Consider the following 27047-nt stretch of genomic DNA (forward strand, 5'->3'; position numbering starts at 1 on the left):
GTAATCGTGCTAATATTTACTCCATGTGAACAGAGTTGTTTTATTTAGAAGATCCAGAGGGAGACAGGAGGTGTCAGAGACTGCAGTTTTGTTTTTGCATCTCTGAGATGAGATTATTTTATTCCTTATTTTCAGAATCAAAATTATCCAGATTTGGGTCCAACTTTCTGAAAAAACCCATAAGAACAAAAAAAAATCTGGATCAAAGGTGGCATTGGATTTACAAACCTGGATTTAAATGTTCTGTGATGAGTATATCAGATCCAAAAGATCCAATCCACCTGGATTATTCCTGGTGGATTGTGTTGGAAATACCGGGTCCAGCTGAGCGAGCCCGGACGTCCCAGGATGAACTAAAACTGGTTTCTCTGTGACCACACGGGGACTAACACACGTTAGGGAGGTCACTCAGGGGCATCCTGGTCTCTGACCAACACTCACAAACATCAGAACCGCTTCCAAAATCGATGCGTTCTCCACTGAGCACAAAGATGGCGGTTCCGTACCAGACCGGTACGGACGCCGCTGATATCACGGATTCTGGGAAAACGGCGAAAAGTGTTTATCTGAAGGTTGGACATGAAAACCTGCATTTACCAAAAACTTCTTGCACTTTAGTCAAATGTTTTATATAAAAGATTTCTTCTAAACTTGTCAGCAGCAAACCGTCTGAAATGGTGCTGAACTTTATTTATTTACTCATCTTACTGTCAAAGTCGTGAACTCAGCTTTCCCCAACCTGAGGACAGTCACAGGAAAATGAAAGTTCAGTTTCTTTCATTTCTACCGTTCTTACAGAGGAGGACAGAAAGGAAGCCAGGAAGCATTAAAGTCCAGGTTTTTAGCTTCAGATAAACAACGTGATGTGAAACGATGAGGAAAGAAAACAGCGAGACCTGGAGGTTAAAGGTCATCCTCCTTTTTATTTCTGTCACTTCTCAGAGAATCCTGAACTCTGACCAGGTTTTAAAGGATCCAACACAACTTCAGGAGAAGCACAGATTTATCTGGTGTCCTTTAGATATCAGGGGAAACAATCACTCTAATTTCCTGATGTCCGTGAACACATCTTGTGCTGGAGTAACAAACAACACACCACATACTCTCCTGCTTCGTACAACTGCTCCCAGACTGTCTGCAGGAACCTGAATGATCCAGTTCACAAGTCTTATTCAGAGCAGAGATCAGGACCAGAACCAGAACTTGGACCAGGACCTGGACCTGGACTCAGATCTGTACCCTGCAACCCAAAGTTGGTCTCCTTTTTTTTATTTTTTATTAAATAATGTTAGATATAACAGGTGTGTGTGTGTGTGTGTGTGTGTGTGTGTGTGAGGGGGGGGGGGGGCTCTGATCAAATTCACCACATCCATCTATCCTCACCAGCGATCAGATGGTGTCACCCCACTGGTCTTGCTCTCAGGTGGCCGTGCTTTCTAACTGGACCCGAGCCGAGCTGGTGCAACACGGCACCAGCCTGGAGGGCAGCCCGGGTCCCAGAACCGGACCGAACCCAGCGAACCGAGCCAGGAAAATATTGAACAAGCCTTTTATTTTTCTCCTGGTATAAAACATCTGATGAGTGATTTATGTGAACTGGTTAGTAAGTTACCATGGAGACACCATTGGACTCCATGTTCAGTTCCAGCCAGAGAACCATGCGGACAAACGATGTGATGACACCATCTGATGGAGGCGAAGCAGAAGGCAGAACTGCTGGGAGGTCTGAAGGTCTGGTAGAAACTGGACCTGGACCAACAGCTGATGGAAGCTCTGGATGTAAGAGGTGACGTGTTGCTGCTCTCCCAGTTCTGATCTCTGGACCAGCTGCTCAAACTCCCACGCTACACTCTGATCACAAATCTGCCACAAGTCCTAAAAGAAAAATCCAAACGGTCACGGGAAAGTCATCAGCTCCAGGATCCACATGGATCCTCCTCCAGGAAAAGCCAACAGTCTTCTGTCCGAGCCAGGAGACCACCACCACGTCTCCTATGTGATGTCCTTCTGCCTGGGCGGCCGGTGGATGTTCCTCACCACACACTTCACCATCCACTCGATCCCTTCGTTCACTCCATCCCTGTAGCAGAAAAAGGAGAACGTCTGTCAACGCATTCATTCGTTTAGCTAAAAATCCTTCTTTCCGTTTCTGAGAGCTGAGCTCCACGTAGGGATTTACTGCTGCAGCGCTTCTCATCACAGGCTAATAAAACACACACGATGATGAGGAATCGCACCTGGAATCACCATAGCAACAAAAGATCAGACCACAGGTCACAAAGAAAAGAAATTTATCTGACAGTTCTGATGCTGAGCTCTCGTGTCAGGAACACATCGGTAAAACGTTGGAGCGACTAAACGCTGGAAAAGGTACGACGCTTTGAGGTCGGCAGTAATTCGGTTCACCAGCAACAGCTGAGTGACTGGGTGGAATGGGATCGACACACGGGGCAAAATTCACGGCCACCCAGGTGAAGTTCCGCATGCGGGACGTGACAAACAGCAGCGCCGCGCATCACGCTCTCAGCTGGGCGCCACGGCAACAGAAGTCTTACCCTGTGATGGCGGTGCAGGGCTGGACCAAACAATCCCTTCTGCCGATCTTCGGGGCGCAGTCACTGAAGGCCGTTTTAATGTCCGATACCGACAAACAGCTCTGACAAAACACACACACACACACACACACACACACACACACACACCTGAGTGAGACACGATTAATAACAAAAACAACCTGAAAGCATGATGGGATGAGGAAGTGATGGATTTACAAGCAGATGTTTTCGTCCAACACCAGACATGTTTCTGATGTTTACACAATAACAGACGAAGAATTAAAATAGTTTAGACTGAATTTAGAGCTGGGGGAGGTAATCTTGTTCAGACATTTTTTTTTTCTCTGGGTGAAGTGGTTCCTTGTCCTGATAGTAGTCTGTACATTCTGTAATCATGAACAAGAAGAAATATAGTTAGATGCATCAGCTTACTGTAAATCTGTTAAAACCAATCCAAATGTTGGGACTGATATGAAGTTGTTCATTTCTTATTACTAAACACATGTGGAAATGTACACATATGTACATTCATAATCACTTCTAAATCTTTCAAATTATTCTGATCATGAAGTGATACTGGGTCTTTTAGTACCGGTGAATAAAGGGGACTTTTGTACATCCAATATGATCTATATGTTACCATGGAAATGTATACAAATAATAAATTAAATATGTAAATATATATTTTTTTTTAAAAATGAATAAATTAAAATACAAAATGGAATATTAATAAAATTAAAAATTATTTAAAACTATTTAAATATTTAAAGCTTAAAAATGATCTAAAACTATATGAACTATAGATTAATTACCTAAATGAAAAAAATAGTTACATTTAATTTCTATATTTATGTTTGTGTCTTCATGAGAACTACCCTGATAAAAACTCTCTACATTAATAGCTTAACTTGTGGAAGGAACCAGACGTTTCTCTGGTTTTAGTTTGTTTAAGGTGTTGCTGCAGAGACAATGATCTTCTCCGGCAGCTCTGACGTGGTTCCGTCTACGTTCTTTCTAACGGTGAGGAGTGACAGATGGATTAGTGGGGAATAAACGAGAAGTACCGGCACATCCTGCTTGTTGGCCAGAACCAGCAGAGGAACGCCATCCAACGCCTCGCTGCTGATCATCTTCTCTGAGGAAGGAAGGAAGGAGGCCACAGTGAGAGCCAACAGGACGCTGGACAACGATGTGACAAAGAGCAGCTGCAATACTCACCGAAGGCCTCCTTAGACTCGGACAGACGCTCCTCGTCCGTCGAGTCGATGACGTAGATGACGCCGTGAGACTCAGCGTAGTACTGCAGGAAGAATAAAAACCGGTCAACTAGAAGCTTCTCAGCATCACAGGAGGATGAGGATGATGAGCTACAGGATGGACTTGGTCCTGATGGGACACCAGTGTCTCAGACTTTACTTTTGAGAGGTAAATTAAATTCTGATTAAGCTTAATATCTAGTTATATTAAGGCAAAGCTGCATGTCAATGCTGAGGTTAAGTTTGAAGGGCAGTAGCAGACAGGCAGCTGCAGAACCCACTCTGGTTCCAGGTAAGGGTTCGTTCAGGCTGTGGTTTTACTGAGATGAGAGTTAGTTAAGACTACTTCAGACTCTTTCCATGCATGTACCGTCAACACAGTGAAAACCCCGAGGGATTGGCTGTCAGGTGCAGCTACAAGGCCTTAGCAAAGTAAAAACATGTTGTAAGCAACTTTTACAGACTCTTGTACCGTTGTACTGTATATAAAGATGGACGTAGCCTCCGTGACGTCACCCGTAGGTTTCTGAAGAGCTGAATTGAAGTTCAGTGGGCGGTTCCTACCATCACCATCTTGGCAGAGGCATGTGTGTCGTCCCGCCGGGAAAATACGAATATGGGCAAAGAGGTGAAGCTGGGAGGGGGGCTGTGAGCGTCATAATGGATGATTGACATCGAGCGAACTGCGAGCTTTCTGTAGCTAAGAGCTAACCAAGCTAACCCGGAGATAACAGAAGCTAACCAGCTAATGGAGGTAAGCGGGCTAAAGCTAAGTCATGTTGTTAACCGGCTTAAAACCGCGGTTGTTCTACGTTCTTCTGATGTGAAGCGGGAGATCGGGTACCTGTCAATCAAAAGGACACGCCCCTAAATATGCCGAATTTTGAGATTAAATTACTTTAAAACGGGCGAGTTAGAAAAAAATTCACTCCCCCCCCACAGTTGTCATGAAGGTAAACCTGACCTATTAAACCTAAAATGGATTTTTGAACCAGGCTGTAAACATGTTTATTTCTGCTGTAAACATGTTTATTCCTGCTCTGAAGTTGATCTTTTTAACATGGGAGTCTATGGGGATTTGCTCTGTTTTGCAGCCCCTAGTGGATGAAGAGGGGAACTGCAGTTGTATACACTTCTGTGTAGGATATTTTACATAAGATATTTTATATAGGATATATTCTGCATATTTTAACCACCAGAGGCTCCGTCCATCTTTCATACACAGTCTATGGGTTCAGTCCAAGTCAGTGTCCTTTGTTCACAACTGTAAACGTTCCAGCTGAAATGTGGAATCTTCTGCAGCTGCTACGGGCAACACTCACTTTGTCCCACAGAGACTGCAGCTCATCCTGTCCTCCCAGATCCCAGAACATCAGACGAGCTTTGCCCACATCAATTGTACCAACTGTGAGGGGAAGAGAGAGGAAGAGGAGATGTAAAAGCAGCATTGTTTTAGGACCAGCAGTGAGTTCAATCACACTTCACTTTTTTAGTTATCCTGAAGGGATCATAATAAACAACTTAGAGACCACTCAGAGCTGTCTTACTGAGGTGAGAGTTAGTTACAATGACTACAAACAGATTTTATGTGCTGTACATTAGACTGATTAGAAAAGTAAACCCTGTTAAAAATGTCTCTTTTTTTTTTTTTTTAGGTAAAAGAAGCCCTGATGCTGCTGCAAAGAAAAAAAAAACAACAGAAGTAGAAGAGATGCTTAGCGACATAAACTTACTGTTCAGACCGACGGTGGTGGTGATCTTTGACAGATTCATGCCCTTGTAGTTCTTACTGAACTTGGTTTTAGTCTGTTCCAGAAATGTCTGCAGAGAAACAGCAACAGTCAGATCAGTGGAAGGATTACCTGATGATGATATGCTAAGGAGAATACAACACAGGGCCTTTTTTAAAAAGTAAAGTCTGCTTATTTCTGGAGACATTTATCAGACCCTGGTTAAAATCTCTAATTCATTAACTAAAGTATATCTGTTCAAATTACAGTCTGATGACAGATGGTTGCTGACCAAGTCCATCCCTTTATCACCATAACGTAGCATCTTCTGATGGAAACTTCCAGCAGGAAATTGCACCGTGTCACCAAGCTCAAATTATCTTTAGCTGCTTTCTCCACCATGATAACGAGTTCACTGTCCTCCAACGAACTCCACTGTCACCAGATCTGTCCATCTAAGCAGCTTTGGGACGTAGTGGAACGGGAGTTTCTCATCATGAAGTAGGGCCGGGCGATTAATCGGATTTTAATCTCAATTACAATCTGGGTTTTCAACTATCATAAAAATAAAAGGGTGTGATTATTTTTCTCTTAGCAGTTTCCTCTCCTGCTGTCTTCAGCTGCTAATCGAGCGTCTCTGGCGTTGCAGCGCTGTGCTGTAAACTCCTCCCACAGCCGCTTTGGTTTTTTTCAGACACTGTTGCCAACTTGGCGACTTTCTCGCTAAATTTGGCGACTTTTTTTTGTTAAAAGCAACGAGCGACAAATCTAGCAGGAGCCTCTCCCGTCCTAAAGCACTCCCAGGCGGCCAGTCTTAGTCAGCTCCGGCTGCAGGTCAATGTAGAATAACTGCAGTAAGTTGTGGAAGTTCACCTAAACATAGTTTATACCATTGTCAGTGAGAACTGGCCGCATTATTTTTGTATACATAGTTCGGTGAGTTAAGTCACTGTAATATCCCTCCGTTACAGGGCGTTACCATAGCAACACGTTAATCAGCTGGTTCAGATCAGCAGTCTTTTAACAGGTGAATCAGAGAAATGCGCTGCAGCCTGACAGCGGTTGTTTGGCATAAAACGTACATCGAGGCCAACGTAAAATAGTTCCTATATAAGCGGTAAAAGCGGCTTAATCAACTCGGAACCGTGCATTAGACGGTTATAATGCACGACACGGAGTCTAGAACACCACGACGCACAGCGCTGTTTAAAAAATACTGGATAATTATGATAAATAATCGAGAACTTAATTTCAGTGAAAATAATTGTGATTATGATTTTTGTCATAATCGAGCAGCCCTAACATGATGTGCAGCAACTGTGTGAAGCTTCATGTCAACATGGAGCAAAACCTCAGAGGAATGTGTCAACACCTTGTTGAATCTATGACAACAAGAATTAAAACAGTCTGAAGGGAAAAGGGGGTCCAACCCGGTACTAGTACGTGGACCTGATAAACTGAATGGTGGGTGTATTTCTTCATTGTGCTGCGCACACTCGTATAACTTTGTTGGTTCTGATGGTTCTGCCTGGTAGATGGTTCCATCATTAGGAACAAGGCCGGCTCTAGGAATGCATACTCGAGGGGGCAGGCAGATATGTGAAGGGGGCATCATGCGTGTGCACATTACGCTTGTGCTCTTTTTGTTGTTATTGTTTTTTGTAAGTGTTTTCCTAATGGGACTGTTAGAGTCTGACACTCTAAAGAAATGGATTGCACTTTGTCAGGCCTCAAACCAAAGACCTGTCCAGCTTGGGTGTCCCATCAGAGACAATGCTGGTATAGCTCTTGGGGTCACTGAGGCACGCAAACCCTCTGACCACAATAAGGTGGCAATCCCTCAGAGGGGGAAAGGAATAAAAAAATTATAGATATATTGAAATAATAAAAAAATAAGAAATATCAATGATCAAAGTTTTAACAACAACAAAACAAATGTCTCATTAGATAGCCAAATAACAATAAACTAAACTATTAAGCTAAGCTGAAATAATTAGGCCTATCACAAACAACAAAAACAGGGCAGAACATTAAACTCCAAACCACAATAAAGTGGCATTCCCTCAGAAGGGAAACGAAATATACAAATATTAGATACATTAAAGTAAGAAAAAAAATTACAAATACCAATCATCAAAGTTTTAACAGCTAACAACATAATAAATATCTCATTAGACAGCCAAATAACAATAAACTAAAATATAAAACTAAGATGGCATAGTTCAGCAAACAACAAAAACAACTAACACAGAACATTACATTTTTTTCTTAATTTTATTCACTTTCTCCTCTTTCTTTTTTTTTTTTTTTTAACTCAGTCCCTACTTTACAATAACTAATAATCACTAATAAACTAACTAATAATTACATTGGGGGCTGAGCCCACAACTCAAGTGCCATTTATTGGGGATATAGGCTCAATAATCTAGTATATTTATGAAATATGCTACTCAACGGTTTAAATGAGTTAAGTTTATCGTTTCTGGATAGTTGGATATTATGCCTGCAGGAAAATATTTGTGTATATGATAAATCTAGAATACGAACATAATAAAAACATTTTATTTTCCAGAGTAAATCTTGGAATGCAAAGCGACAGGACAGGTCACTCAGTTATATGGTAGTTAAGCATTCAAAGTAAATCAAATTATTAAATTAAATGTTGACAATTTCTATCAAGAAGCCTCATCTTAACAAACAAAAAGAAAAATCCTCTCACACTGCATGGCAGGACCTGTGTCCAACTGGACTCCCATCAGTCTGACCAGCACTCATCCACCCTCCTGTTTGATTTACTGCTTGTGTTATTTATGTCATGTCTGCTGTTTTATTCTATTCTATTGTCATATATCAGATGCTTTCATCCAAAGTGAGTTACATATGATACTGAGAACAACACAAGCAGGAAATCAAACAGTAGAGGACATCATAGGAAGGTGGCACGGTGGACTGCTGACATGTAATGCAACATGTCAGCAGTCCCCCCCCCCCCACAATATTACCTCTGTTAAAATACAAAGAATGCTAAATGACAGTCGTAGTAGAGGTAATAATCATATTGACGAATCTCTACATGAATAACTGTAAACATCAAATACAGCTCAGTCTAGTAGTCTACTGTGTCCCCCCCAGTCTCCAACAGCCCATCCTGGAGCAACACACACATACAAGACCACCGTCCTCATTAATACATAAACAGCCAAAAAGCTGAGATCATGATAAGACTGGTTTTCTATTCCAAATATACTGTAAAGCAACAGAAGATGTAAAACCATCAACCAAACAGCTGGACTGTAACTGAACAGCCAGAGACCTGCAGGTAAACAAATGAGTAAATATTATAATAAAGCTGTTTGTTTTCTATCTACATCCGAACTGAAGTTACATCTAGAAACAAAACTTCCACACTGATGTTAAAGCTTTTTATCTACTGCAACACGACGCACGCACGTGCACACTCCCAGCAGCACTTCCTCCTCCTTCGTGGTTTTGGGAAATTCGGGACGTTTTCCAGTCTCACACACACACTTCCCCACTGGATTTAATGCAAATGTGTGTAACAGAAAAAGACGAGGCTAACGGTTTAGCATAACTAGCTTAACCTTGGAAGTATCAATACTGTCATGAATGATCTGCTTCATGTTCATGTCACTTTGAAGACATACTAATTAAAATGAGTAATTTGTTTACCTACTTCATATGTTGACCCAGTGGCTGTCCACTGGAAGCCAAGAGTTGCTTCTCCTCTTTTGAAAAAAGTAATCATCTGATGTGTATTTTAACCGCTGATGATGTCCACCCTAATTCAAAATAAAAGCGGAGTTCAGATTAGGACTAAAACACCAGGGCTGTCAGCCAATAAAACACGGAGGTGTCTCCGCTTCTGGAAACTTCTTCTCTTATTGGTCACATTGTTGTACCTGTGTTGCATTCACTGAAGCCAGGTAATTAAAAAACTACCTTCTTATTTAATGTCATAAGGCGGCTGAGTTAATGTAAACTTATTTCTTCTGGGCTGAAAAATCCTTCGGGGCTTGATGAGAAATGTTCGGGGCTCGGGCCGGGAATACCCAGGCCAGACGACGCCCATGCAGGCACACCATGCATCCAGTGTTCATGTGTGATGGAGTAATGCTCCCACTGACAGGCTTACAGCCTTAAAAAAAAAAAAGCAACAATAACCTGTTGACACAACATATAGACGGTATATACTACTGTATTTATTGTTAATTAGTTTTTAAGTAGCCTATCTCACGATGTAAATCGCTACGAGGTATTTAACTGAGTTTCACTTCTTTATAATTTTACCGCTGCAGCGCCTCAGCGAGGGGAGAAACCTGACACCCACCAATCAGGCTGCTTGTCAACTCATTTGCATACTAAATGCTGATTGGTTGTTCACTGGGGGAGAAGGAGGGGGGGTCAGACAATGTAATGCCGTACAACCGGCACGCAGCTCTGTGCAGAGGGAGAGAGTTTTAGGTAGTTTGTGCAGTTTTGACGGATTTTATTTGATGGGGCAGAGTATTTGTATGAGGGGGCATTGCCCCCTCTTGCTCCTGCCTAAAACCGGCCTCGATTAGGAAGGTGATTTTCAGGTAGCAAACCATCTGTAAGTCTGAGGTTTCATGACTTAATCACGTGACTACCGGTCAGTCTGACACTTCCAGTCGAACAAACTCCTTTGTGACCGAACAGCGACAGAAACGTGCAGAAAATTATACATTTTTTCTTAACAATAAAATTAAAGAGGTTTCTTACAAAATTACACACAAAATGTATCCAGCAAAAAACACTTCAAGAAGATTTCGTTTTGAGATGGACCTTTTGATCTCGCACCTTTTGCAGCCTGGAGGTAGACACTATTGATCATCTATTTTATCACTGTTTGTTCAGTAAATTGTTCAGGATTAATGTACAAACTTTTATTCGAAAGCAAACAGAACATTTAAAAGAGAATGACACCTTTTGTTATTTTGAAGATAAAAAAAAAAGTGGAAAAGGACTTGACATTTTTTGTAAAACCTGTTCTACTCATGGGAAAGTTTCATATTCATAAAAGGAGCTGGTCTGATAGCAAACCGAGCTTTGTTATTTTTACAAGAACTTTTTCAATACAGCACCATCATTAGAGATCTTGAAAATCCTAAGGCCTTAAAAACTACAGGCATATTGGACAAATTCTTATTTCACTGATATAGTCTCACTGACACTCCGTATGAGTGTGTATAGACGTATACACAGGTGAAGATGCTCAATTCATTTTTATGTATTTTCCATGGCCTGCATATTCTTTTTGTACCTATTTTCATTTCATTCTTGACCCCCTGACTTATCAGTTTATATTCTGTATTTTTTGTTCAATTGTGATAAAAATAAAATTTAAAAAAAAAAAAAAAAAAAGAAACGTGCAGAATCAGAACCAGGAGGCCCTTTGTTGTCATTCTGCTGTGTACAATGTGAATGGAGTCGAAGTTTAATAAAGTACTGACAAAATCCATACAAAACGACACTCCACAATATCAAATATTAAAACTAAAGATAGGTGTTAGAAATGTAAGCGAAATTTAAACCAGTTAAAATAGATGCAGAAGCCAACAGGTGATCATCAGCAAGCTCCATCTGTATAATATACAGGATCTAGCACGGTTCTGTTGGCCAACATGGACCAATCCGTGCTATCTAAACGGATTATTACCCGTGTCAATGCAGGAAAATCGATAGATTGATCTATATTTAAACTTGGAGAGAAGCAGATTGATACAAGCTGACAATGATATTCCCCAAACTTACCGTCTTTCCAGCATTATCGAGCCCCAGAATCAGGACGCAGTACTCATCCTTTTGGAACATGTACTTATATAATCCAGATAATAAAGTGTACATCTTGACAAAACTGTAAACACAACTACGGACCAGCTGATCTGACCAATATTAGCTTAGCTTCGCTTAGCTTAGCTTAGCTTAGCTAACAGAGCAACGCGGACCACTGTAGTTTCATGATAAACAAACTAAATAACATCGTGTGTAACACAAGTGACATTAAAAAAATTAAATACACTAAAACAATAACTTAACAGTAACGGAAAACGAGTTATTTTCCTGCTCTGATGCTACGTGGAAGTTTACCAGGAAGAACGAGTGGAGGAATTGTGGGAAATGTAGTTAATGTCGTTCCTTCTACTTGTATATTGAATGGGTGTTTATCTACGTAAAAACTTCGTTTCCCAGAAACCATAGGGAACGGAGGAGCGTCGTACTAATGTATCTCAAAAATAAAAGAACTTGATCACAAACAGTAACAACTCTCTTTTTCTTTTTGACTCGTTAGCCTGCATGTAATTGTGATGTTAGTGTAATTTTCTGTAGTTGCCAGTGAAGTGGATGTTGAACACACGGTAGCATATACTGTAGAAGACATGTTATGTAATTACTCGATTTAATAGGCCTATATTATATTATATTATATTATATTATATTATATTATATTATATTATATTATATTATATTACACATGTGACCCGTCTTGGTTGAAAACAAGGCATTAAAATATTGTTTAATCTTTGTGAGAATTTCTCATCTGCACCTTAGAAAAAAATTCTATGTACCCCATAATTATTACATCTGTCTGTCTGTCTGAGACCAAGATAGTGGACCACATCGGTCCAACTCTGAAGTCTTTATACAGGCTGCCTGTCTGCCAGAGGATAGATTAAAGTTCTGCTGCTGGTAGGGCTGGGCGATACTACAAATTTTGATATTGATCTGATACTAAGTAAATCAAGGAAAGCAATGTCTTTAATTATTGTTTATGTTCATGATGATAACTAAACAATTACAAAAATTTTGTTTTGCTAATTTTGCTAATTTTCTATTAGCAATTTGAATGAGAGACCTGAGAAAATTAAATTACATTTTATTTTTTTTTATGTTTGTTAACGATGGAATAAAATGTTTTTCCCTTTTATCACACACAATTGTTGCATATCAAAACAAAACCTACTATTGAGTGTCTCTCACGCCCTCTGCAAGAAAAATATAAACACTGTTTCACTGGTATCAATCGATACCGATACTAGCTTTGGTATCGATAGTATGGATATTTGGATCAATCTGCGCAGCCATAGTTGCTGGTCTATAAAACTCTGAATGGTTTAGGAGAAAAATAAATTAGTGACCTCTTGACCTACCAGACCCTTAATGTCATCTGGATCTGTTCTGGTCAGAAGCTGCATTCAGGCTCTATGTTCCATTTGTCTGGATCAAACTCCCAGAAAGCCTCAGATCAGACGAATCACTCAGTTTATTTAAATCCAGATGAAAGATTCACCTTTTCTCTGCTGCGTTTCAGTAGTTTTTAATTAAAAGTAAAAATCTGCACTGTTTTGTTAAAGCTTGAATTTTTAAGCCAGATCATGTTTCCAGCACTGAATCTAATGTTCTTTCTTTTTCTTTTGTTTTTAATTATTGATAATAATGTTCAATGTCTAAAACACTTCAATTCACCCTGTTGGATGGTACTATATGAATAAGCTTGCCTAGCCGGTCTTTCTGTCTGTCTGTTAACAACATAAGTTAAAAGGTTATGGACAGATCTGATCTAAAATTTCAGGACATCTGAGAAATGAAATAAGAAAGGAGTGACTAGATTTTGGGGGTGATCTGATCACTGCCTGGATCCAGGAATTTTTAAAAGGATTCTATAAAATGGGCTTAATCCTGCTGTGGGAAATAATATCAACAATCCAGGGTAAAGTACATTTTACAATGGCTTGTAGAGCCCTGCGCTCACCGAGTACTTCTGGTTTTCAGATCACCCGATAGGCTCACTACAAAAGGGTAAAGTGTGAGGGAAAATGATTATTCATAGCCTTTGTTTGTATTAACTGTTAGTTAGGTAGCCTAAATTAGATAGAAATAAGACATATATGCATTGATTTGCTGTGATTCTGCTGTATTTTGTAGTCTATGCACATGAGGTATAAAACATTGTATCATTTGAGGCCTGTTTAGAATACAGGAAGGTTTACTCCCTAGCTTGTTAGCGTGGACACAGGGAGAGCTTTCTTTGGAGTTTATCTGATTCGTGTCAGCCTGACTTCGCTCGAGTCTTCAGCTAGAAGTGCAGGTGTTTTATGTCTAGATACAGCTCAGCTTTGTAGGACTCTCTGTGATCTGCCCAGTCTAGGAGGGGTCAAGCATAATTTATAATCTTGTGTTACTTCCAGGTCTGCAGAGCGCTCTCTCCTCCTGCTTGAGTTATTATATGTAACCACTGGTGTGAAAAAAAACCCAACAAAGACAGCTTTGACTTGGCATCATTTATTCTCATCTGCGAAGATTTTCCAGAACAACACCTATTGCACAGTCAAAAAGACGAGGGAGGGGCGAAAGACAGGTTTGAAACGACTGCATAACCCCTAACCCCTGTGGATGAGCATCAGATGGTGTTTAGGAGGAGGAACATGTCTGAATGTGCAGGGCAGGGGGTCCTGAGGACCTGGATTGGGAAACACTGATCTAGGTTAAAATAGCTGGATCAGTAAACTCACCCCGGAGGTTGTCAGACATTTTCAAAAAATATTCAACATTTATCAAATAAATTTGGGATTTTTGCCAAAAAAAATTCAATTATAAACGCAGAGAATTATCAGTGAAATTAGCATCTTAAAAAAGGTCAAATAAACACAAAAATGCATAACAATGAAGGTAGGAAACGTTGTTTTTAAAATCTGAATTTGGCATTTGGCAAGAGAAGCTTGTCCTAGCAGTGAACCACCAAAAACCTCTTCAGTCTCTATATTTATGAAGATTCTGACAGTTTTCCAGCTTTACATTTAGAAGGAACAGAGCAGACTCTGCTTCATAATGAAGCTAAAATCATTCAGTGTCTGCAACACGCTGCATGTTGTCTGTAAGTTTGTTGTGGAAATGAGTCAGCTTCTGCAGCCTCCTGTTGGGGCAGAAACATCAGAGACCTACAGAGAGAAAACTGGATCTGTGCCGGGGAGAAATCTGGAGTGGCTGGAACTTATAGTCCAGAAACAACTGCTGCACAAACTGCTGAAACTGGTGGGAGAGTCCTCACATCCTCTACACCAGTGTTTCTTTATTCTGGCCCTCGGGGGCCCTGCATGTTTTAGTTCCTAACAACTCCAGTACCCCTGATGCACACTAACTTAACTGCTTGCCAAGTTCATTGAAAACCTGAAGAGCCATTGAGTCAGGTGTGTTAAAGTAGGGTTACCTATAACCCGTGCAGGGCAGTGGGCCCCAGGGCCAGGATTAAGAAACACTCTTCTAGGCCCGTGTTTTTCAGCCTCTGTGCCTGTGTCATGGGAAATTATCCACCTAATCGGTCTAAAAAAAAGCAGCTCTGTCTTCATCCAAACAGACCCAGGTGTTACACGGAGTAAAAAGCCTTTTACTTTGTGTTTATTTAAGTCTTAGTCAACATATTTTGACAAGAATAATGTCATATTGTTAATACAAGCTACAGAGTTTCATTATTTAACATTTTCAGTTTGTAGTGATCCCTGTAATCTTTGCAATAAAATGGCTCAAAAAAAGGTTAAAAACACTGATCCACACAACACAGGGAGGAAAGGACAGAGTTTACTCAGTGGGAGGATTTGTCAAGTTCAGAGAGACAGAAAGGTTCTGCGGATCATTCCTGCCAGCCCTCCAGAACAAATGTCATCCAATAAATCATTAATGATTGTATTTATAGAAAAAACCAGACTTCAACATTGTAATCTGGGATCAATAATCCATTATTTTCTGCTGCCTATCCGGGGTCGGGTCGCGGGGCAGCAGCTTAGGCAGGGAAGCCCAGTCTTCCCACTCCACAGCTGCATTTACCAGCTCTTCTGGGGGGAATCCAGGGCGTTCCCAGGCCAGCTGAGAGATATAATCCCTCCAGGTGAATTCTCAGAGGTGACATTATTTGCAGACCTCAAAGAGACACAGAGGAACATATTAATACCTCTACCAACGCAGCAGCATGGATAGAAATGTCCTTTGGTTTCCTCGAGGCGGGCTTTCAATATGTTCCAGTAAAGGATCAGTGCATGCATGATGTGTGACATGACAGCTGCTCTTCACAATGTGGCCTGCCTGAGGGAGGAGAGGACCCCCAGGGGGGCCACCACATGTGGACAGTGGTTGGCTGTTCAGAGACGAATATGTCTTAAATCATTTTAGTGAATACACACGCTTTTATATTAAGTTGAACGTAACCTGCAGTGGCAGGGGGGTGAATTTAAATAGATTCAACCTGTTGTGATGTGTGAGCAGTTTACTGTGTGTATACAGGCATGTCAGAGGCTACCACGTCTATTCATCTGTAAATTCACTGTGAATGGATCTGTTCTGTATTTATTTCAGTTTTATTTTTGTGTTTAATATTATTTGGTTCTGTGCTTTCTGACATGTAGACAAGAACACGTGGAGAATGGAGCTCGTGATTTTAATAGCTTTCATTTATTCTTATTTAATAAAGGGGAGTGATTAATACACAGAACTCTTAAACACACAATGTAAAACTAAACATGCAACCCTTTGTGTATTTATATGTATTTTCTATGTTGTGATAAAGTGTTAAAAATATAATGACTGCTTTAAATGCAATAAATATTATTTATGTCATTGTTTATGTTTTTAGATTATTTTCATTGTTGATTTAATTTATTTTGAAATAGATTTGTGGAGGTGGGGAGCTGCTGACCTCAACTCGGGACGTTGTGGGTCGGTGGAAGGAATACTTCAAAGACCTCCTCAGTCCTACCAACACGTCTTCCGATGAGGAAGCAGAGCTGGTGGACTCAGGGGTGGACTCTCCTATCTCTGGGGCTGAAGTCGCTGAGGTGGTCAAAAAGCTCCTTGGCGGCAAGGCCCCGAGGGTGGATGAGATCCGCCCGGAGTTCCTTAAGGCTCTGGATGCTGTGGGGCTGTCCTGGCTGACACGCCTCTGCAGCATCGCGTGGACATCGGGGGCAGTACCGCTGGATTGACAGACTGGGGTGGTGGTCCCCCTTTTTAAGAAGGGGGACCGGAGGGTGTGTTCCAATTACAGGGGAATCACACTCCTCAGCCTCCCTGGTAAGGTCTATTCAGGGGTCCTGGAGAGGAGGGTCCGCCGGATAGTCGAATCCCGGATTGAGGAGGAGCAGTGTGGTTTTCGTCCTGGTCGCAGAACAGTGGACCAGCTCTATACCCTCTCTGGGGTCCTGGGGGGGGGGCATGGGAGTTTGCCCAACCAGTCTACATGTGCTTTGTGGACCTGGAGAAGGCATTCGACCGTGTCCCCCGGGGGCTCCTGTGGGGGGTACTCTGGGAGTATGGGGTACCGGACCCCCTTGTACGAGCTGTCCGGTCCCTGTACGACAGGTGTCAGAGCTTGGTCCGCATTGTCGGTAGTAAGTCGGATTCGTTTCCGGTGAGGGTTGGACTCCGCCAAGGCTGCCCTTTATCGCCGATTCTGTTCATAACTTATATGGACAGAATTTCTAGGCGCAGCTGAGGTGTTGAGGGGATCCGATTTGGTGGCCTCAGGATTGGGTCTCTGCTTTTTGCAGATGACGTGGTCCTGTTGGCTTCATCTGGTCGTGATCTCCAGCTCTCGCTTGAGCGATTCGCGGCCGAGTGTGAAGCGGCTGGGATGAGAATCGGAACCTCTAAATCTGAGACCATGGTCCTCAGCCGAAATAGGGTGGATTGCCCTCTCCGGGTCAGGAGTCAGGTCCTGCTTCAAGTGGAGGAGTTTAAATATCTCGGGGTCTTGTTCACGAGTGAGGGAAGGATGGAGCGTGAGATCGACAGACGGATCGGTGCGGCGTCTGCAGTAATGCGGACTCTGCGCCGGTCTGTCGTGGTGAAGAAGGAGCTGAGCCAGAAGGCGAAGCTCTCGATTTACCAGTCGATCTACGTTCCTACCCTCACCTATGGTCATGAGCTGTGGGTCGTGACCGAAAGAACGAGATCTTGTATACAGGCGGCTGAAATGGGTTTCCTCCGCAGGGTGGCCGGGCTCTCCCTTAGAGATAGGGTGAGGAGCTCGGTCATCCAGGAGGGGCTCAGAGTAGAGCCGCTGCTCCTCCGCATCGAGCGGAACCAGTTGAGGTGGCTCGGGCATCTGGTCAGGATGCCTCCTGGACCTCCCTGGTGAGGTGTTCTAGGCATGTCCATCTGGGAGGAGACCCCGGGGAAGACCCAGGACACACTGGAGGGATTATATCTCTCGGCTGGCCTGGGAACGCCTCGGGATCCCCCCCGCAGAGTTGGCAAATGTGGCTGGGGAGAGGGAAGTCTGGGCTTCCCTGCTTAGGCTGCTGCCCCCGCGACCCGACCCCGGATAAGCGGCAGAAGATGGATGGATGGATGGATGAAATAGATTTTGCAATGATGCTGTAGGTAGGAACCAAAGTGACGTTCCTTGTTGCACAGCAACCTTTTTGTTATGCCCACCTGCTCTCGAAGCACGAGGCAGAAAAGTTTTGTGATTAAAGATGATGTACCGTATAAATATGAAGACCTTTTTTTAGCTACTTTATTCCCTCTTGATTATGTGCAGCTAGTGAGGTATGTATGTTTTATCTACATTTATAGAGCAATTTGATATGCTAGTGGGTTTTTTTATATATATTTCTGTGTCAGCAGTTTGTCGGTGGATTTCCTTACGCCTGTTAAGGTGTATCTAAATAAATTAATCAGTGAATAAGAACTATGTGTGAGACAACTAGGTGTTTGTCCCGCAGGGAGTGACAACTGCAAAATAATTTATAATAATTGCAAATAATCATCACAAGTGTTTAAACGATGACAATAACTCTAATTGAATGTCATAGCAACGTGTAGCAGGCAAGAGAAAAAGTATTTGTAGTGACCGTCGACCAGGGAGCCTCAGTCCTGGTCTTCAGGGGCCGGGGTCCTGCAGGTTTTCCTTCTAGAAGACACCAGACTCAGACTCATACAAGTTCTGCACATGTTTTCTAAATCACATAGATTTGAATCAGGTGTGTTGCAGCGGGGACACTTGGAAAACCTGCAGGACACCGGTCCTTGAGAACCAGGACTGAGGATCCCTGCTGTTGGTTATAAACGATGGGATAAAATAGATCCTGGAACTTTATTGGACTGGAGCAGGCTAGCTCCACAGAATAAATCTTCCTGGTAATGTTTTCTTGTTTTTCTTTATGCATTAAAACAGTTTTTTCAGCATTAAAGTTGCTATTATAGTTTAAGTTTTAGGCTTTAATGTTCGGGATGCACTGAATCTGTAAACCGAAGAGGGTCTGAAGCTCACAGCTCTGTGTTGTGTTGAGTTGATATCATGTTTTAGGAATGCCTGACTCACTAAGAAGGAAACTACTTTGATGCATTTACACACGTGCTTTATGTCTGAAGGTGAGTCAGGGCCGAGTAGACTGCTCTAAATTTAATTGTGGTGGAGAGACCAGAGCCAGGCACAGCCAGTAAAATAAGGAAGACAGAAGCTGGAAAGCGGAAGGAAATGATGTGAAGAAACTGTTGCTGGGCAGGCAGACAAAGACAAGGACGGGTGAGGGAATGGCTCTCTTTTAGGGCGCTGTCGATGACCATTGGATGAGAAACTCTACAAGAACAAATGGCCAAAAGTTGACCAACAACATGGGACAGCCAGGTACATAACTCTGCTCCTCCCCAACAGCTCAGGCAGTTATTTTGTACTCAAGTGCATGAACATTCAAAACTGCTTCATACTTTATACTTGCTTTTAAATCTTCAATAAAACTTTGATTACTTTGAGCAGGTGATTAAAGCCATCTTGGCTTTGTGCAGTAGGTCCCTGGCCCTTTGATTTTCAGAGGATGATGTTTATGTTGAAGTTTAGCCTGTAGATGGCAGTAGGGATCCATGATCAGTGCTCGCATCAGCACCATGAAGAACATCATGTGTGGTTAGATCTTCCTCCATGACAATGTACATGGAAGTGGTTGTGTTTTCACGTCAGCTTCAGGTTTAGAGCCTCCGTACTAACACATTTCAGCAAGTGAAGTCCCAAGAACAGTCCTGCGGAAATCCCAAAACAGTGCCAGACCCCAGACCCCGAGCAGCAAAGATTGCAACTTGTGGTTTGTTGCACTAAAACTGTTTACAAGACTGATGAGGTTAGTGATCTGTTAACAGGGGCGGAGCTAGACATTCTCGTTAATGGGGGCTTAGCCCTCAAAATAACTAATCATAAAACTAAAAAAATAATTTAATACTGCTGTGGTCACAAAATAATTCAATATTGCCTTTACCTTTCTTAAAGTTTAACCTGTCATTCCTTCATTAACTGTACCACTTCATCCGATTAAGGGTCGCGGGGAAGCTGGAGCCTTTTCCAGCAATCTTTAGGTAAGAGGCAGGTACACTCTGCACAGCTCGCCAGTCCATTGCAGGGTTATTTAACCTCTCCATGTTCTTTTATAACCGTATTAGTATTTTAATATGTTCTCATTTTAATCTTCAAGTTCAAGTTTATTTATATAGCACATTTCTACAGCAGCAGCTGCCCAAAGTGCTAAACAGCAAAGCAACAAACAACAGCACTGCACAATTTAAAATTAAACACTGCACATTAAAAAATAAATAAAATCTGGACACAAAACAAAAATCTAAAATAAAATATAAAAAAATTAAAATACACAAAGAAAAAGCTCAGGTATGACCAAATGCCAGCGCAAAGAAGTGGGTTTTAAGGACAGACATAAAACCAGAGACAGACTGAGCAGCTCTGATGTGAAGGGAAAGGCTATTCCATGTCCAGGAGCAGCAACAGAAAAGGCTCTATCACCCCTGGATTTTAATCTGGCCAATGGGACCTTAAGTAAAAGTTGAGAAGAGGACCTAAGAGTCCTGGCTGGAGCATGTTGATGTAACAATCTGACAAATACAAGGGAGCCAAACCATTTAAGGCTTTAAAAACAATCAATTAAATCTTGTACTGGGTCCTAAAACTAACTGGAAGGCAGTGCAGAGAAGCGAGCAGGGGGGGGTGATATGATCGTAACGTCGTGTTCCTGCAGCGTTTTGGCAAGCTGCAGTCGGTGCAAAGTTAACTGATCAATGCCAAAATAAAGAGAGTTACAATAATCTAAACGGGACATTATGAGCAGGTGGATGACTTTGTCGAGGGCAGGTTTAGGAAGATAAGGCTTTAATTTGCCAATCAGCCTTAAATGAAAGAAAACACTTTATTTGCTGATGGAAGTTAAAAGAATTGTCAATGATGACACCCAGATTTTTTGCATGGGTATGACAGTATGAGCAAAGTTGACCCAGATCACTGACGGTACCGTTTAAAAGCTCAGAGCTTCCAAACACCACAATCTCAGTTTTTTCTTTATTCAAGTGGAGGAAGTTTAAATCCATCCATGTTTTTAGATCATGTAAGCAGTTGTTTAGTTTATTTTAGTTAATTTGTTTTGAACAAATAAAAGAAAATAAGAAAAGAAAAATATACGTAAATACTTATACATACATGTGTACATATGTACATACACATACGTATATACATACATATACATACTAATTAAGAAAAGAATAATAATCACAAATATTCATATTAAGAACAATAATGATGATAATTCCTCATCAATTTGATAATTAAATAAATTCGTGAGATAAAAGGAGTGGGAAGAAGTGTACACTTATTTGGTATTCCCACCCCTTTCTACTCATCAAGTTTTCCATTCTGTCGCTGCACGTCACAACATACTTATTCAATTTACTATCTATATTTATATTTACATATTTACACCTACACACACATTTCCATTTACCTCCATTCATATAAACACATCCACACAGATATACTACATACATACATGTACTTACAGCCATATCTACAAAACATTTCATAAATATCCATCTGCTTATAATATTCCTGATATCTTTTTTTTTTCATTTTTATCCCTCATCCATGAACTTTTTCAAAATGGAATTTTTGTATCTCTTTTTGAATATATTTATGTTTATGCTTTGCTTTAACTCTTCATCCAGCTTGTTCCACAAAGTCACTCCACAGCTAGATATGCACACACTTTTCATTGTTGTTCCTACTTTTTGCTTTCTAAATTGTAGCTTTCCCCTTAAATGATCACTTCCTTCTCTTTCTGTAGTAATGGATAACCTCTAATCTTAAAGTTGTCGGTAAAAAGTAGGCATGAGTACCGACATCTTGTGCAGGACAAGTTTATTAACAGAGTTGCAGGAGCTGGAGACATGAAAAATATGACAAAAGAACAAGATTAAAAAGTTGTTTTAACCAAGGACTCGTTGGTCTCCATTGTTCTGGACTGAAAACGGGTAAATCCGAGTTTTTACCACTTGTTCCAGCCCTTGAGCGCTTGTTGGATGAGGATGAAGGTGGAGGTTAGGTGGGGCAGCGTCGTTAGGTTGTAGCTAGATCTCAAAGTGGAGGCGCTGGAGAACCTGCAGCTCCTCTTCTTGCTTCTGTTTGCAGCTGGACATGTCAGCCAATGAGGACAAGGGGGGGAAAAGATGGAGGGACAGCGTACCATCGTCACCACATCAATTTCTTCTCCTGCCAGACAGAAAACAAACAGGATCAGTCTGGTTTTTGGCCTCCATTTCTGAGGTCATACAACCTGCTTTGGAAAAAAATTACAATATAAACACGACTGTATTCACAGTACACCAACACACCATGTGGGTTAGTTTGTGTGCTCTTGCTCATGTGCGCGCACACACACACACACACACACACACACACACACACACACACACACACACACACACACACACGCACAGGTAGTAAAAATATTTCCTACTGCTGTATACAGTCATAAACATGCAGTTACTGGTTGTAAGTTACAGAAATAAGGCAGCTCAACTCAACTTTATTTATAAATCCCTTTAAAACAACCAGAGCTGAAACAAAGTGCTGTACACAAAAATAAAAATAAAAACAGAATAAAACAGTTCAAATGCAAATAAATAACATAAAAACAAGAGGTCATACAAGGAATATGGAATTAAAACAATAAAAAACTAAATGAATAGTAAGTAAAAACCAATAATAAGCTGTCTTACCTTCAAGTTATTACGTTCAGCTCAAGTTAAAAGGCATTAAATGCAACAACTGTCAGATTCAGACAGTCCGGTTCTGCAGGGCCACAGACGGTAAAATGACTCCATAGTTTACAGAAGCCAGCTCAAATCTTACAACTATGAATCAGACAAACACAAAGTCAATTATCTTTTCTAAAGCTACTCACTTCAATCAACAGTCCCCCCCCCCCCCCCCCCCCCCCCCCCCCCACACACACACACACACACACACACACTATAACAACATCCTTTCAGAAAGACCTCGTTATCTGAACACTCACCTATAATCTGCAGTGTAAAGAACAGATCGGCTTAGTGCCACTAAACATTAACAATGAATTATATATTTCTAAAAAAAAAAGACGTATCACGGATGTTGTTTATATCGATAAGCTACACAACAGAACAGCATGAGATCAGAGTCTGACCTGAACCACTGTGTGGCTTCAATCAAGTGCTTTTCCCAGAACCTGAATCCTAAGAATGAAGTCTTTTCTAAATTTTAGTTTGTTGACAACCTGCTTTACCCAGTCGCTGTGGAAATGAGGTCTCATCCATTCTAGCTGGAACCACAATATCAATAACTGTTTGCTAATACTGGCACAACATTTTCAGCATGCTTAATGGTAATTAACTTCAAATCTCATGGATTTAACTTGAAAACGAAATACCAAACTATGATAAGTGTCATGGCGCTGAGGTGTTTGACCCACATGGAAATGAAGCTTCAAAACTTCAGAAGCGAGGAGGTTTTATTAGGGAAATGTGGTGTCTGGGAAACTCCAGGTTCAGAACTGCAGGTTCACCGTGAAGAGAGCTGATGTAGGATTAGGAGATTTCTGGAAAACGTTTTGGATCTCCTACTTGTTTGAAGATGTAAACGGCCCGGATGATGATGAGGGATCCAGAAGGGAATGCCTGGAGAGAGGGCCCGGTGTGTCTGAACCAGAGATGCTGAAGGTTGGAAAGCTGCACATTGATGATTGCTTATTGATCCGGAGGGCTGCCAGCCTTAAAAATGATCGGAGAGACTTGTTGTTGCAGAGATGACAATGTGGGATTTATTCACAACAAAGACAACATGGAGCTGATAAAATACAACTCGGTAGGTTTCTGGAAAACACAAAGACTTTGTTTCACAGAAATCCCTAAAGTTTGCTGAGAAACACAGAGAAGGGCTTGGCTTTTACTGGGCTCAACGCTCCAGCGACGAGGGACTGGCAGCCAGCTCCACAGATGTGCAGGACAACACACCTGTAGAAATCACCCTGCAGGTCCACTGCCGCCCTCTGGTGAACCTGAAAAACAGCCCCGCTCCCACACAGACAACTCAGATCTCTGACAATAAGTGTGTTGTAATATTATTTCACATCAATTTGAATCCATTTAAACCTTCTTCCCCAGATTAACACACACTACACACATAACTGCAAGTTATGGTGTGCAGTATGACATCATATATCCTGTGAAGAGTGTTGTCATGATTGCTCCAAGGAGGATCGGAAATAAAAAATTCCCTTTATTTTATTCAGCAGACCAGGAGTTAAATGTGGTGAACTAAGTAAAATATTTAGGCCAATTAATCAGAAATGATTAATGTGATGATGATGATGATGTCCACCGGCAGTGCCGTAAACTGCATGCACAAGGAAATATTCTGGATCGCAAGTTTAATATGTGTACAAATGATGTGAAAATAGCCCTTTTTTTTTTTTTTTTTTTTTTTAGAATATATTGTACTCCATTTTATCCTGCTTATTTATGGTGCAATACTAGTAAAGCTAAAATGAAAAAGCTTCAGGTGGCATTTCATGATGCTTTTAGAATATTGTTACTTCCAAGATGGACGAGCGCAAGTCAGATGTCTCAAATAAGGTTCCTACCTTTCATGCTGCGCTGAGGAATTTCATGTATAGATTTATGTCGATTAAGGGAGTCAAAAAAATGTCATTTATTGCAAAATTAAGTGACACAAGATATTTCTCCTGTTTTGGGAAGCACTGAAATGAATGTCTGTCTGTATGGATGTTTTTATAATTATGTGTGCGTATATATAGGCTATGTGTCTGTACATCAATGTGTGTGTGTGTGTGTGTGTTTTCTGTTCTTATCAATTGCTGATATGGACCGATGTGTCTGGAATAAAGACAGAAAGAAAGAAAGAAAGAAAGAAAGAAAGAAAGAAAGAAAGAAAGAAAGAAAGAAAGACAAAGAAAGACAAATAAAGAAAGAAAATAAGAACTGCTTACAATTACGAATACTGACTGGTTAAAATGAGACATCCTTCCAGACAAACATCACTATAAACCACCACGAAAAGTTACAGCAGACAAAACGACTAAACACACATGAAAACATTACAGTTTATTGAGTTTGATATTTTGAAGTCACTTCTTTTCTGTCCACTAGATGTCACTGTGGTGACGTGAACAGAACAGATTGAGTGATTGATTCTTTAATCAGTTGTTCCAAACTTTTCAATTCCCCAAATGTTCCATTTCTGCCATCACTACCTTCCAGATAAACGTCAGATCATTTGACAGTCTGAGCTGCATAATGCTCTTCTGTTCTGCCCCTCTCTTAGTGACAGAACAAAAGAAACAAACAAAGAAAAGTTACCAGGTCTGATAAGACTATTTCAGTTCCACGTTCAGGTGGTAGGATCAGACTTTGTTGGAAACATCCTGGCTCAAAACTTCAGGCAGCTGGCAGCTTTTTGCTTCACTTTAACCATTATTAGGTTATATTTTTGCCACTTTTTTTTTTTTTTTTTTTTTTTTTTTTTGTCTTGTCCAGCATTTAAGCAAGCAGACTGGTGTTCTGGATGCTGTGTTCTGCTGAGCAAATTTATTTTGCCAAGGGGAACTTTTGTAGATGTAATGATCCCCTTGTATTTCTTGATTCTTATTTTATTTTTCAATTTGTTTTGGATAATAGCTTGTATTACAGAGTTTATGCTGCTGGACCCGACCGGAAAGGACAGGAAAGGGGCAGAAAGAGAACAGAAAAGAGAACATAAAAAAAACAAAAAAAAAACAAAAGAAAGAGATCAATGCATACATGTATATGCACATACATACCCACCTACATATATATGTATATACACTCGCACATACATTATATATATACATATATACATACATACATACATATACACATACATACACATGCATACACACACATGTACACATACATGCATACATAAAGATAGATATACATACATACATATACACCTACATACACACACATATATATATATATATATACATATATACACATATACATACTCACATACATACACATACATATACACATACACATACACATACATTTACATACATACACATACACTCACACATATGCATACATATATACATATCCATACACATACATACATACACATACACATACACATAAGTACACACACATACCCACTCACACACATAAATATATACACCCACACAAGCCAACTCTAGATTCGTGGAGAACAAAACCGTTGACAATCATGAGGACCAGAAACTAGCAAGTTAAGTCAAAAAGACAGAAAGAGAGGTACCTGCTGTTAGTGAATAAACTTGCTGGATGACTCAGTGACTGTGACACATGCAGAACATTCATGCAGAACATTCAGAGTGGAACGTGTTTAGAGAAGAGTGATCATGCCAATGTGACCCCGCCCGCCTACAGCTAGAGGAAGGCCAGGAGAACCCAGAGACCCGGGTAACCGACAGTCACCCCCAGGTACAGATCCCAACCCCCCCACTCCAGAGCCAGCCATGCATCTGCCCAGGAGGTGGCGAAAGAGGTGCCCAACCAGAGTCCCCCGCAGTCAGGGGGAACAGGCCCCAGCAGGCCCAGGCCGGCAAGGGCCGATCCCACCGGGCACCGGCCACCTAGGGCAGACAGAGCGCAGGCCCCAGGGCCCCAAGAGCCCGTGAGCAGCCCCCCACCCCCGCAGGCAGAGGGCACAGCCCACACCGACGGAGGACCAGGATCCCCAGACCGCCACCCAGCGGCAGCCAGGTCGCACCCCAGCGCACCAGCTGCGCCCCCGGGTACAGGACACCACCCCCCCACCACCAAACCACACACACATATACATGCATACCCCCCCCCCCCCCCCCCCCCAAACACGCACTCCCCTCACACATATACATGCATACCCCCCCCCCCCAAACACGCACTCCCCTCTCAACCCCCATCCACACAACCATCTGCAATCCATACACATCATCCATCACATATACAACCCCACCCCACCTCTACTCACTCACCCATACCAAGTCACACGAACCCCAATCGCCCCCGCCCCCACACACGCTCACCCCCCCCACACACACGCTCACACCCCGCCACCCCATCCCTCTACTTCTACCCAACCACACATGCCCCACCAAACACCCCTCCAC

General features: G+C 41.6%; 1 protein-coding gene across 2 annotated transcripts; it reads right to left on the reverse strand.

Moving 5' to 3' along the window:
• Positions 1 to 805: 805 nt before the first annotated feature.
• On the reverse strand, positions 806 to 11652 carry arfrp1 (ADP-ribosylation factor related protein 1). Of its 2 annotated transcripts, none has more exons than XR_013771343.1 (7): positions 11335 to 11652; positions 5545 to 5632; positions 5134 to 5216; positions 3774 to 3855; positions 3620 to 3685; positions 2556 to 2656; positions 806 to 2080 (listed from the first exon to the last, which is right to left on the reverse strand). XR_013771343.1 is itself a non-coding variant. In XM_079241949.1 (7 exons), exons 1-7 carry the CDS (start codon positions 11425 to 11427, stop codon positions 1993 to 1995), a joined length of 606 nt encoding a protein of 201 aa, XP_079098075.1. In that variant the 5' UTR covers positions 11428 to 11652; the 3' UTR covers positions 806 to 1992. The 2 variants fall into 2 exon arrangements, 1 of the variants encoding a protein (XP_079098075.1); XM_079241949.1 differs by having other exon boundaries at positions 3620 to 3690.
• Between the last annotated feature and the right edge of the window lie 15395 nt (positions 11653 to 27047).

This window comes from Telmatherina bonti (assembly GCF_933228915.1).
Source record: "Telmatherina bonti genome assembly, chromosome: 6".
In the NCBI taxonomy this organism is placed as follows: domain Eukaryota; kingdom Metazoa; phylum Chordata; class Actinopteri; order Atheriniformes; family Telmatherinidae; genus Telmatherina; species Telmatherina bonti.